This window comes from Drosophila serrata, unplaced genomic scaffold, assembly GCF_035046125.1.
Source record: "Drosophila serrata isolate PLE 108 unplaced genomic scaffold, ASM3504612v1 contig_34, whole genome shotgun sequence".
Classification (NCBI taxonomy): Eukaryota; Metazoa; Arthropoda; class Insecta; order Diptera; family Drosophilidae; genus Drosophila; species Drosophila serrata.
Genome location: NW_028256932.1, coordinates 438,119 through 451,902, shown reverse-complemented (window position 1 = coordinate 451,902; position 13,784 = coordinate 438,119). Strand labels below are relative to the sequence as shown.

The 13,784-nt window shown below is 38.4% G+C and overlaps 1 protein-coding gene across 6 annotated transcripts in view; it reads left to right on the top strand.

The window, feature by feature from the left end:
* The window catches only part of Nipped-A (Transcription-associated protein Nipped-A), a 321,958-nt gene that overhangs the window by 132,028 nt on the left and 176,146 nt on the right, over window positions 1-13,784 (top strand). For all 6 annotated transcript variants that reach the window (XM_086834335.1, XM_086834337.1, XM_086834345.1 and 3 more), the window contains one exon: window positions 6,806-7,178. In XM_086834335.1, coding sequence (XP_086690461.1) covers window positions 6,806-7,178 — 373 coding nt within the window. The remainder of the gene's footprint in view (window positions 1-6,805; window positions 7,179-13,784) is intronic.

Below are 13,784 nucleotides of genomic sequence, written 5' to 3'. Positions count from 1 at the left end.
GCTCTACCCTTTTTTTAATTTTTGGGTATAATTCTGCCTGAATCGCATTGATCTTTTGTAAATAATCGTGTTAATTTTTAAAGGACGCATTATTTAAGAAACTGCGTTCTTCGAGTGAATAATATTGTACGTTATTAACGCTTCATTTAGTACTTCCTCATGCCTGATTTCCTATGCGTTTTCCCAGTGAATAGTTCCTGAGGTGTTCACTTAGTAGCTGAATTAATAGCGTTATTACACGTTATAAACGCCTCATCCAGTACTTCCTCATGCCTGATTTCTAACTTATTTGTCTTCTTACTTTCATTTATAAGCCTGTATATTTCCGTAATTGTGGAGTGTAGTCTTTCGACCGTGGAGTTGCTCGACGACTGCTGGAAGGACCTTGTGTGCAGTTCTAGTTTGCACTGCCTACAAAAGTCCCTAAGGAGGTTTGGTGAAAATTCGACACCTTGGTTGCAAACTATCTTCTTGGGTACTTCGAATAAGGCCATGAAACTTTGTATTGCCTTTACTATATTTACGCATTCCCTTGCTGGAATTTTCCCTGGGTTTGGTTTAATCCCTTGTTGGATAACTAGGTGCCCTAAATATTCCACCTCTTTTCTCAAGAATTCCGTCTTATCCAATTGTAGTTTAAAATTTGCCTCTACCAGCTTCTTAAAAACTCTTTCTAAATCTTTGATGTGTTCATGCAACGATGCTGAGAACACTTAAATGTCGTCCATGTCCCTAGCAATTCTCCGAAAATGTTATTCATTAAGGTTTGAAGGATTGCGGGAGCGTTATTTAATCCAAATGGCATGTTTTTATTACCGTTACCTGTCTCATCAATATTATTGAATTCGAAATATTGTTCTGAAACATTTAATGGTTCTTCCAAAAACAACTCCAGGTCTATCTCCACATAATTCGTTACTTCTACCAGACTCTGCCCAGCCACTGCCCTGTAAATACCTTCTGAAATGATTATATCCTTCACTGTTATTTTGCTTCACAAGAAATCCCCATTGTTTACCTGTACTGGGACAGCGTTGGTCAATATTTAGCGAACTGCATCCTCAACTTTTCGTCCATCGTGCGGAACCAACCATTTTCTATGTCGATCACGGTCTTTAACTGTTGTAACAAATCTATCCCGATTAGTACGTCAAAAAAACTGGTGAAATCTGAAAAGTAGCACTCTCATCTTCCCTACTCCTTCCAGCTCTTTCAACGTTAGTAAGTGTGCTTCCCTAAAAATGTTATATAATTGCATAATCGTTTCAATCGCTATTCGGTTTATAACACATACATTGGGTCATATTCACATATTGTGACTGAGCCAATTCGGGTCGAATAAACGAGAAATTGGATCCTGTGTCAATTAACCTTTTTATTGTGATTTAATCAATACATAAGGTAAAGTTAAGTGGCCCCTCCTAGTCCGTAAATATCCTCTTGGTTGTTCGAGGCTGATTGCGAAAAATTGACATCATCCTCTCGTGCCAGTCTGCACTGACTCAGGTACTGGGTTATCTTGCTTCCCCAACTCCTCAGTTAGTCCTTGACCCTTTGCTTCCAATTCTGCTTCCTCTAAGGTTCTCAAATTCTTCTTTCTGCAGCAGAGAACTGCAAAAATCACAATCATACGCGAACTTTTTCAATCAACTCAACTCACTGAAAAAAACACAGTGATGAGTAAAAATCAACTAATTTTGCCGTACGCATCATTCCGATCAAAAAAATGAGCATGTGTTGACGAAAGCTTCATTCGGATCAATTCGAGTTGATCATGGATGAGTAAACGATTAGCGACAAGATGACACGAAGTGAGGATTACGAATGCATGTAAATTAATAAGATGTTGTCCGACGAAGACTTGCCGTAGGCAATATGCACTTCGCCACGGATTATTCTTGGAGTTGTAGAGTTGGGGCAACAGGCCCTTTGGTTCCTTCTAGCCGGCTTGCCGTAGAATATATAGTAAGGTAGATTAGGTTGGAGGAATGACTGTCCATCTTTATCTGCTCGCCTAGAGACTCAGTCAGATTTACAATGATAAAAGCTTAAAGACGGATCGTCGGAGTTTCTTGTATGAGCGATGGCTCTTTATTTGTCGAATATAAAATCAGAACTGAACTTAAGAACTAACAAAAGTGAGACTCATAGCGGCCACTCCAATGGGCAGTGCTTGCCGGCTATGCACGAGCTTCCGGCCAGACGCTGGGTCAGCAATTTGGCCGGAGCGAGCTTTCGGACGATCGGTCATTGCTGTCGCCCGGTTAACTTAGTTAACTTATACAGTAACCATTTCTATGCGAGCTTCTTGAAGCTTGTTGTTGCTTGTTTTTTTGTCTTCCTCCTTTTTAGTCAAATTTGAGATCAAAATGCGATTAAACAATAAATATGTTTTAATATAAAATAAAATAAAATTAAAACATGAAAATAAAAGCTTTGTTGTGAAATCATTTTCATTGTGTTGTGTTTTACCTTCTTCTTTGCACATTTCATCTGTGCAAAAAAAGTTCCGTTTGCTGCGCGCATGAGTAAAATCATACGGGTTAATTTTTGTGAGTTGAGTGCTTTTCTTGTTAAAAAAAAAATGATTGTTGAATCGAATGAGTAGCGCCCGAAATCATTATGCTGAACACGAGCCGAACAATTTGGAGTGAAACAAAAAATCGCTCGCACCCGAGTGGATTTAAAACCTACAACGGAAATGTGAGCGCATGCAAGTTTGATCGGCTGATCCGAAAAGTTTGATTATTCGGCTGTTGAGCGCGTACGAATTTTTTTCATTCACTCGAAGCCGTTCTCTGCTCTGCAGGCTATTTCATAAGCCTTTGCTATATTGGTTACCCCCATGTTCTCCTATCGGTCCTATAAACCCATCTTCTTTGCCAGAGTCTCCCTCGTACTTCGAAATAATTTATACCAAGTCTATTACCTTGATAGCTTCCAAAACATTGGTAGTCGCCATTGCTGTCTGCCTACTCTCTTCTGTCATAACAAATCTCAATTTAATGCTATTGCAAAACCTCCATTTAGTTCATAACTACTAAATTAAAATTCGAACTTAACTCTTCCAATTATTAACACGTTCTATGTGAATATCTTCTGATTAATTTATTGCATCCCGGTGTTGTAACTCGGTCGTATCTCCGACCTTAGCTGAAGATGCCCTGAGCCGGTAGGCGTAACGTTGTCGATGACCTCCAGCGTACGATGGCGCTCGGTCCAACACAGGTCTAGTTCTCGCCAGGTTATCAATTAATTGCTCCCACATGGAAAGCATGAGCTTTGCAAGCCTGGGGGAAACCATGTACACGTTGGCTCAGCCAACTTTGGATTGTGCCTTGTAGTTCTTTTAGAGCGACTCCGGACTATACAGGGATAGCCTGGATGTTGAAAATAATAATAATATAATAACCGTCGAAGCGGTTAGTGAGGCTGTGTATGGGAGCGGCGGACTGTTCGGCGAACAGGGTGAATTCCCGAAAAAACGCACACTAGATGGCCGATATTAATTATGCCTTATTTTCCCGCAACACAATTTCACTGTTCTGCACGGATATATATTCACGAGTTTAGAATGCGTGTGTGTGTATGTGGCTGCACATAGGCCTCAACCATTGGCAAGTGTATGGACAATGGGAAACGGATAGAAACGGTGGGAAGTCTGGCGGCACACACATCCGTCACGGATGTAAATTTTTGACGATCGGGGTCGAAAAGAAATTAAAATTCTTAACCGCCTATGTATTAACTCGAACTTGGAGTTGACACAAAGAAAAAACAATTAATCTTGCAGCAGAAAAATTTAATGTTTGACCCACGGTTGAAGACCGGCAGCGAGAACGAGTCGGAAGAAAGCTTAGACTTATATTTAGCGGAAAAATCACCGGAAACTGCTGGTGAAAGAACGGAAGGATATCCGTAACCGGCCCGAAGGACCAAATGTGTAGGGGCGGCGATCTTGCCGCTAAATATCCTTGGGGTTAAAATTGCTCCCGCGACGCAGTTAGAAAATAAATATAACCCGTAGAGGTTAAAAGAAGAAGTAGGTGGCATCGTGGTTCTCGCTTCAGTGCGTCAGCTTTATTTCCCTGCATAGTACTAAATAGCATAAATATAAGGGCCGCGCTCTCGACCTATAAGCTAAAAAATGCGAGAGCGGGCCCGAGAAGTGGACCGCGAACTAGCCGTCCCTCAGCTCGCTTAGCAGCGAGCGAAGTTCGGGAACTCGGGAGCGGGCAGTTGCGAATACCGAAGAGAGGCGAGTGGGAGCACGTAGAGCAGTGCGCGAAGGGCCGACATGCGGGAGTGCAAGAGCGGCCAATCTTTTGGAAGCTTGGTGGACAGAGGGGGCGCAGCGGCCACCGCGAAGGGCTTTCTGACGTGAACAATTAGCATTCGAGGGCTCAACCGAACGTATGGTCTCCAGAGCTACGCCGCCTAAACTTGATCTTAGATATTGTAATTTTTCAATACCGCTTAATTCCTCATCATTTCCGATGACCGTGGTGAACGTCGTAATAAAATCCTGCCAATCAGAATAGGATCCATGGAACCAAGGTATCCTAGATTGGAAAGAAAGATCCGGATCATTAATAATGTCGATGGAAGTTGAATTTGCAGCGGTTGCAGACGGCAATTGTGACTTACGATGAGCCGTTAAACCTCGATTTATTTTCGCCTTCACATTCAAGAACGCAGTAGAGAATTCGATCCGATGGTCGCTCGTTATCTCCGCAAAGTCCAATTTTTCCAGCGAAGTCTGTGCGGAATCAAAGGCCAGGTTTAAGGAAATAAACCACTCCATTCGCGCCAGTAAATTAGCTTCATCAAACTGATCTACCGTCTCTGGGTTTATGTAATAGTTCATCGAGCTCAATTGCCGCAAAACGGATTGGGCTTTGGCTCGGTAGAAGTCCACGTCACTTGGCGGTTCATTTGGATGCTGAACCGAGTTTTCCGTATTAGACATTTTTATTTTCTCACGCGACAAAAATTAATAAAAGAAAAATGTCTGACCGCTTCAGTATGTATGAACCCGTTTAGTTTTTACCGCGCAAAATTAGAGGTTAATCAGCGTCACCGGGATGCAACGGAACCTCAACAATGTTCTAAATTGTCTGCCTCGCAACACCGGATAATTGGCAAACGCACGTCGATGTCTATATATACATATGTATACATATATAGGTATGCAATAGGCATTATTTACTAAGCTTAAACGTGAGACACCTGCTTATAATGTTTTTCACAACACAACTTTATTTCCCCAGCACGATGAAAACGAAAATCAGCGGCGGCTATGTGTATTGAGGTAGTTCTGTTTGTATGTATGTATGTGTGTTTGGTTGTGTGCTTATGGCCGAATGCCGGTAAGCGACAGCGAAGCAAAACGATTTGTTTAAACAATATTAAACAGCGAACTCCGGGTTGCAGACTCCGAGCCAAAGAATCGCGTTGCAGTCCTTAAAATGTTTATGGGAAAGACAAAGGATAGGTTTGTTATAATGCCATATTTATTTTCTTATTTTAATCTCGTCGGACCTGCAACAGCCGATCGGACGCTGGACTTCGATTATATATTTACGAGCTTACAATGTAGTTTTGCTTAATAGATAGGCGACAGAAGAAGAAGCGAGAGAGCAATAGATAAAGAAGCAAACTAAAAAGAGCGCAGCAGGTGTATCGGTACACCTATGCGTGCATGATTAGGTGCGAACGTCCTGCACCGAACAAGGGTAATCTTCTCTACATATTTCATTTAGAAAAATTCAACGTAGTTTAAAAGGCAAAACGTTAAATAATTTCGGGAAATTTCTTGTTTTTTTATCGACTCACTTTGTGTTTAAAAAAGTATCCTGAAAGGAAAATATCCATGAGCGTAGAGCACAGAATTTCTCACTGAACGAAGGAGCTTTCGATTCAGGTACCTGAATGGCGCGAGTCTGGAGTAGATACACAATACTCATAGCAGCTGGTTGTTAAAAAGACTGAGCATTTTTCCCTGCTTATATTTGAGTTTTGATTGCTAACACATCTCAGTATTTTTTAACAGGAGCGGAAGTAAACCAAGTTATTTTTAATTGACACGTCATCCATAATAAATTTAGTCAACACATTCCACACGACTCTTCCCGTTTCTCTTGGGCTCTAATTACGTGATAAATTCGTGGTCATTTTTTATCACCGCAACGACAGAAGCCTTCCGAATGAAGTCAGTAAATAGAATTCTTACAAAACAATTGATTCTAGAAGAGATCGAAAGGAAATATATAAAATCAACTGTATTATTTTTTTTTTTAGCATGTAATTCTTCTACATGTGTTTATTGGCCTTGGTCCATTTTCTTCTTGTATATTTAGATATGCGGTGTACGAATAACAGAACTAAACAAAGAACAAAAAAGGATGTGCAAGCATTCCGCGTATAAAAAAGGGTAGATATTTGAGAGTGTCTCTTTCCACCACATATTTGTGTTCATTATCTGTAGCTTACTCACAGACATATCGGTGGCAAAACACTGAAACCGCATAATATGTAGTGTTAGTAGCACCGCCACCGCATTTTGAGCGAGAATACTTGAAGTGCTCAAATTAGGCACCGCTGCCGATCTCTCCTACAAAGTATAGGAAACGTAATACGAAGGAACATTTGTTTTCGGACTAATCTTACATTATGGAGAACAGTAACAGAAGAAAATGTTTCTTAAGAAAAACAATATAACTATAAACAGAATACGAAAATTAATTTAACGTTTATACTCTTTAAAATAATATTAATGGCTTTATTTATTTGTTTAATTTTATAGAATTTATTCCATCCATTGAACAACTTTTTGATGAAAACTTGCTTATTGGAAAAGGCGTTACATTGGACTCGATTCGTCCTTTAGCATACTCAACATTAGCGGATCTTGCTCATCATGTACGACAGAGCCTAAGCTTGGATGTATTAATAAAAGCCGTAAATCTATTTTCAAAAAATGTTCATGATGAAAGTCTTGCTGTAGGAATACAAACTATGTCTTGCAAGCTTTTATTAAACCTTGTCGATTGTTTACGACATCACAGTGAACTAGAGCCTCAACGATCCAGACTAATATTATCAAAACTTTTAAAAGTTTTCGTAAAAAAATTTGAAACTATTGCTAAAATTCAACTTCCATTAATTATTCAAAAATGGTAAGTAGTACGTTTTAAATAAGGTATTATATAATACATTTTTTATAAAAAAGTCTTAGCCGACTCCATGTAAAAATGTTTTTATAGTTCAATAAAAATAATTTAATAAACATGTTTGTTTTAAGATAAATTTCAAATTTCATCACAGTTACGTTACAGGATAATAAGTAGAAATGAAGCTAATTAAGAACGCTGAAATTTAGGTATCCTTGTAGTTTGAAATTTTTTTAAGCTGATCCATTTGAATCAACTGAAAAAAGCATTACTTGCGAAATATGGTACATAAATTGTATATTTACATTTTTGCATTAAACGTTCCCATAAATTTACCGATCATTTCGATGGCAGGTATTAAATTGTTGTCCGCTTTGCAATAAATTAAAAAGAAATTCCATATTAATAACAAATGGGCAAAAAATTGGTATAGCGGTTGTCGCTGGTCGGAAATGACTTGCTCTGCTATTAAATGAACACAATTTCATAAAATGGAATGGAATAAATGGAATGATTTATTGCAATGATTTAAAAAATATTGATGAATTACCCTAATTAGTAGAAACTTTCCTCATTTTAATAAAATTTGAATTACACAAACTTTCCGAAATAGTTTGCTTACGAAGCTTCAACCGACATCACTGTGCCAAAACCCAGAAAGTTGCACAGACAGCGCAGGAATAAATCAGATAAAGTAGTTCGTTGGAAAATTAACTATCTCAGAAATTGGGTACCAGCACAGCCCACTTCACTGCAAATGTCCAACTTTCCTCAACTTCCTCAACTTTCTTCTTATATTATAAATGGCTTATCGGTCGGGAGCGTGGCCCCTATGTTTAAGCAAGTTAGTACTATATATAAAGCTGACACGCTTCGAATGCCCCACGACGCGCCCGACTCCTTTTCTTTAACCACAACGGGTAATATTTAGTGACATGATCGCCGCCCAACAAACACTTATTATTTTAACAGTTTTCAGTCACAGTTTTACATGTACAGTTTTGCATTTTCCTCTATGTTTAGCAATCATTTCTATGGTAACTATTTGATATAATCATCTGATTTGCATAAAATGAATTGAGGAATAATAAAAAACGACTACATCTCTGAGTATATGAAAATATCTGACTATACAATAATGAAAATACATAGAACACTATCTTCAAAGTTTCACATTGGAGAGCAGTTTGTAATGCCGATGTATTGTGTTCTGACAAGTGTGGGATGCTTGTGATTTTTTATAATACGAGGGCTGCCTTTATTTCAGGCCTAACAAAGAAAATGTTAATTGGCGATTAAAAACGGTTTATTTATTTTTAAAAGATTTTGCATTTGAACGACAAATTTTGAAAACATTTTTACCATTCCTTCTGAGACATCACTAAAACATAGTTTATAAACGCTTCAATTGCATCTTTTGGCGATAAGAATCGTTTTCCACGTAAGTTTTTCTTTTTTGAGGAAACAAAAAAAGTCAAAAGGTTCCAGGTCAGGACTATAAGTTGGATGACCCATCAATTCAATATTTTGAGTGCCCAAAAAGTCATTTGATTGCTTTGACTTTTGAGAACTTGCATTTTATTTGTGGAGAATGATTCTTCGGCTTTTGGTTTTCCTTATTTCTTAAAACACAAAAACGAATGACTGTGAACCATTCAGCATTGGAAACAGGTTACCATCTGCTTCGAGGTGCCCCTTGGTCAAACAACTTTCTATGGCAGCTATATGATATAGTCGTCCGATCCGGCCCGTTCCGACATATATACGAGTGAGAGTATATAGAAGACTAAGTGCAAAGTTTCATTCAGATAGCTTCAAAACTGAGAGACTAGTTTGCGTAGAAGCGGACAGACGGACAGACAGACATGCCTAGATCGACTCGGCTGCTGATCCTGATCAAGAATATATATATTTTATATAGTCGGAGGTGCCTCGTTCACTGCGTTGCAAACTTCTGACTGAAATTATAATACCCTGCAAGAGAATAAAAATAATACATTTAAAAATTATAACTCTTTCAGTTTTCAACAGATTTTCATCAAATTTGAGATATAGCCCCTTATGAATTATTTATATCTTGGACGTTGATGCACTAAGGTCAGTACATTCAAGTGGCCCGTATGACACCAGGCACGTGCCTGTTTGGGTTAGGTGTTAGTAGGCGCGATGGAAAATATAGGACAGAATACAAGGAAATTGACCACTGCCGTGCTGCCAGATTGTTAGCTTGCATGCTTACTAAGTGTGTTAGTATAAAAGATTTTAATTTGGGAAGGGTATCAACGTTAGAGATTAGTGTGTACAAATCATTATAATTTGCACATAACACTCTAAAAGGTTCATGCAGTTCAAAGGAGGTTCTACAGTGGCGCAACACTAATGGGATATAGGATCTAGTAGTTCTACATGGTACATGAAAATTAAGCTGACTCAACAAGTCAGCTTTTTCCACATCACCATGTATAAGGTTAAAAATAAAGGTTATCGTTCTACGATTGGCTAAAGACGGCAAGTTTATTAATAGGAGTATACTAAAGTAGGAAGGTAATCTTTGGTTTGCATCCCAATTTAAACCGTGTAGAGCGAAAAGTAAAAAGTTCTTTTGAACCGACTCAATGCGTTTACTATGGACGCCGTACTGAGGGCTCCAAACGTAGCATCCATATTCTAAGATAGGACGAACTAATGAAGTATACAAGGATTTAGTAACATAGGGGTCATTGAATTCCTTCGACCACCGTTTAATAAATCCAAGCACACCCCTGGCTCTATTCACCATAGACGAAATATGATCAATAAAATCAAGTTTTGGGTCCAAGCGGACGCCCAAATCGTCAACAGAATTAATTGTTTCCAAAGAGCAGCAGTTCAGCGTTTAAGTAGCAAGCTTAAGATCGACACGAGAGAATGTCATTAGCTTGCATTTCGAGCCATTTAAGTTTAATAAGTTTACACGGCACCAAGTTTGAAAACTATTAAGATCTGTTTGTAAATCCGACTGGCAGGCAACGTCATTGTATTGCACGCAAAGCTTGACGTCATCCGCGTACTTAAGCACTCTGGAGTTAGTCAAGACTTTGGGCAGGTCATTTATAAATAATGTAAACAATAAGGGTCCCAAATGGCTTCCTTGCGGGACGCCAGATGTAACCCTTACAACATTGGATAAATTATTCTTAAAGAGGACCTTTTGCGTCCTGCCATTCAAATAACTTGAGATCCAATCACTTGGAAAACCCATTGAATCGAGTTTTCTAACGAGGAGAGAATGGTTAACAGAGTCAAATGCTTTACTGAAATCAGTATAGATTACATCTTTCTGACAATTATTATGGAAGCCATTTATAATATAGGAAGAGAGCTCCAAAAGATTTGTTGTTGTTGATCTTCGCTTAATAAAACCATGTTGACATGGAGAAATAACTGATCTACAAAGGTGCTGTAAGTGAGGGATGATAATGTTTTCAAATAATTTAGGGATGGCCAACAACTTAGAGATTCTTCTATAATTGCTGGCATCCAATTTACTACCTTTTTTTTTTGAGAGGAATAATAAACGATTCATTCCAAATAATGAGAAAGTGGGAGGTTTCTAAGGACAATGTAAACTATTTCAGAAGGGGATAGCACAGGGCGTCGGCACAATACCATTACCTGAGTACACAGCCAGGAATTCCGTCGGGACCTGGCGAATAAACTGGCTTGACACGATGAAGATCTAAAAGAAGAGAGCTTTCGTTTAGGCTAGGACAGAAAAATAAGTTTGATTTGGGTATGTCGTAGGAATAAGTCTGGTGCAAATACGAAGAGTTTGAATAAGTTGTTTGAAAAAACTGTGAAAATAGATCGGCTATTGCCTGATCATTATTTGCGGTAGTATTTTCAAATGAAAGCGAGGAAGGATTTGTTTTAGGCTTACGTTAAGTGTTAACAAAATTATAAAACTGTTTTTGGTCCTGTGAGAACTGGGCCCTACAACGAGTTAAATAGTTTTTATAACACTGCGCGTTCAGCACGGTAAAGTTTGACCGAGCTGATAAATAAGATGAAAGGGCAGATTGAGAACCGGTGAATTTAAATTTAGCATACAGTCTAGATTTTTATTTTTAAGTCGGCTCAACTCTTTAGTAAACCACGGCGGTTTATTCGAGCTTGGCGGATAATATAACGGAACACATTCAGTAAAAATAAATTCATGGCACTGTAAAAAATATCCACGGCACCTGCCATTTCAGTGCACATGTATAGATCGGGCCAATTGAACTCGTTTATAAAATTATTCAGATGTTCAAAGTCAGTTTTGCGAAAACATAGGACTTTATTGGCTGGACGGTCAGAAATATTCTGTACGTCACACCCAATATCAAGAGTTACATCGAAAGTTGGATGATAAGGATCTTCGGGCTGCTAAACTGACTCTCGCAGGATCAGAGACGAGGCATAGATCGGGCAAACGCTGTAAGGAATTTCACACAAGGTTGACTTGAGACAGCGAAATGTCGAACGAGCCAGCGATAAAGTCATGTTGTGTAGGTGTATGGAGAGTATTGGTGGAATTATTTGAGCACCAGGGATATTAAAATCTCCTAGGACTACCAATTGGTCTCTATCCAAAAGTTTACTGGAAACCATCTGAATAGCGGAAAGGTGATTCCAATAAATAGGAAGTTCCGACAATGGAGGTATGTAGGAACAGGTAATAAAAATGGATCTACCTTTGATAGATAGCTTCACACAGAGGAATTCAACATCGTTGCATTCCTCGAAGGTTAATAATTCTGACGTGAGTGAGGAGTCCACCGCTATAAGAACTCCACCCCCGCGTCTGATAGGGCACAGAATTTCCGGATTTAACCAGGTTTCTGTGAGCACAATAACCTGAGATGCAAACGATAAAAAGGTGCTATCAGAATACAAGTTAGGAAGCTTACTACGTAAGCCTCTTGCATTCTGATAAAAAATACCTAGGGAGTAGGTCAGTTTTTTGGGTCTGGATTGGAAGACGTACAGTGGCTCACAGCTTATTTCGTGCAAAGGTTAACCTAAAATTCAAACTCGTATATTTAACGAACGGTAAGAGGTATCAACAAAATTTAAATGCAGTTTTGTTAAGTAGGATTTAGACATTTATGAGGACACTTCATTATTTTTAAATACCATTAGATAACGCTTAAAACTGAAATACAAAAAAAATACTGACTTTTTTTATGTCACAGCTTATTTCGTGCAAACAACTTGATCTTAAATTTTAATTATAATAATAAACTTAATATTTTGTGTGGCCTCCATATTGCTTAATTACATCCTTAAAACGAGTTTCCATTGAAAAAACAAATTTTTCCGTTGGTTTCTTTGGAATCTTGGGTCATTCTTCGAAGAGGCCTGTTTTGAGCTCATTTGGTTGGGTATCGACCTCTTGCGGATACCAGGATCCAAAATTGGCTACAAATTCTTAATGACGTTAAGGTCAGGAGACTAGGCAGGTGTATCCATTAAGTGAGGGCAGTTCCATTGCATCCAGATCTGCAGAAAATCTGATTTTTGCTTTGGGTCATTATCCTGGTAAAATTGGTAGCTCCTCTATGTTCAATTTTTTGGCGTCCTGGTCAAAATTATCCTTCAACTGTTGAAGGTACTTATGTTTGTCCATAGTTCCATCGATTAACGCCAAAATTCCAACTCCGGATACCGCCATGCATCCCCAAACCATGATTCTATCGCCACCATGCTTGACCGTAGGTATTAGATTTTTAGTGTGCAAGTCTGTATTTAGTTGATGTCAAGAATACTGCATTCCACCCTTCCTAATTTTGGGCCAAAATGTTGATCTTGGACTTGTCTATGAAAATAACATCATTCCAGATCGATAACGAATGAGTTACATTGTCGTTGGAAAATTTAAGCCTGCGCTTCTGATTCTTCGGCCTAATAAAAGGCCTTTTGCGGGCTACTCGGTCATTAAAGTTGTTTCCGCAAGTCGCGGCGGACGAAACCTTTTCCCATTTCATGTTCAATATCTACTTCATGTTTTGGTGCCCAATTTAAGGGATTAATTAATTTATTTAATTAATTTTTTGGTATAATTCGCCTTTTCTCCATGCCTGAAAATGTTTTATTCTGAGCATTTTGGGCTTTATCTGCTAATAGATTTTCTCGGTTGAAGCATTGGATGATATATTGGACAAGAATATAGCTCACGTTTACTATTTCAGCAAAATTAAGTTTAGTTTTTTCATTTTTAATGTGATTTAGGACCAATTTGCTCTGCTCCATGGGTGTACGCGTGCTCATTTTGGTAAATCAAAGAAAACTTTTTTTTTCAGTGTAACCAAACGTTAAAAAGTTATAAATATATAAGTTGATATCTTCTCTAATGGATTGCAACAAGAAAAAGTTATTTAAGATTAACAAATTACAAATTTAGTGTACTTAAAGTTCTTGCACGAAATAAGCTGTGACATGAAAAAATTCCTACTTAACAAAACTGCATTTAAATTTTGTTGATATCTCTTACCGTTTGTTAGCTATAAGAATTTGAATTTCAAGCTTACCTCTGCAAGAAATAAGCTTGAGCCACTGTAAATGGCGCAGTGGTATGATCAGGTCTGGGAA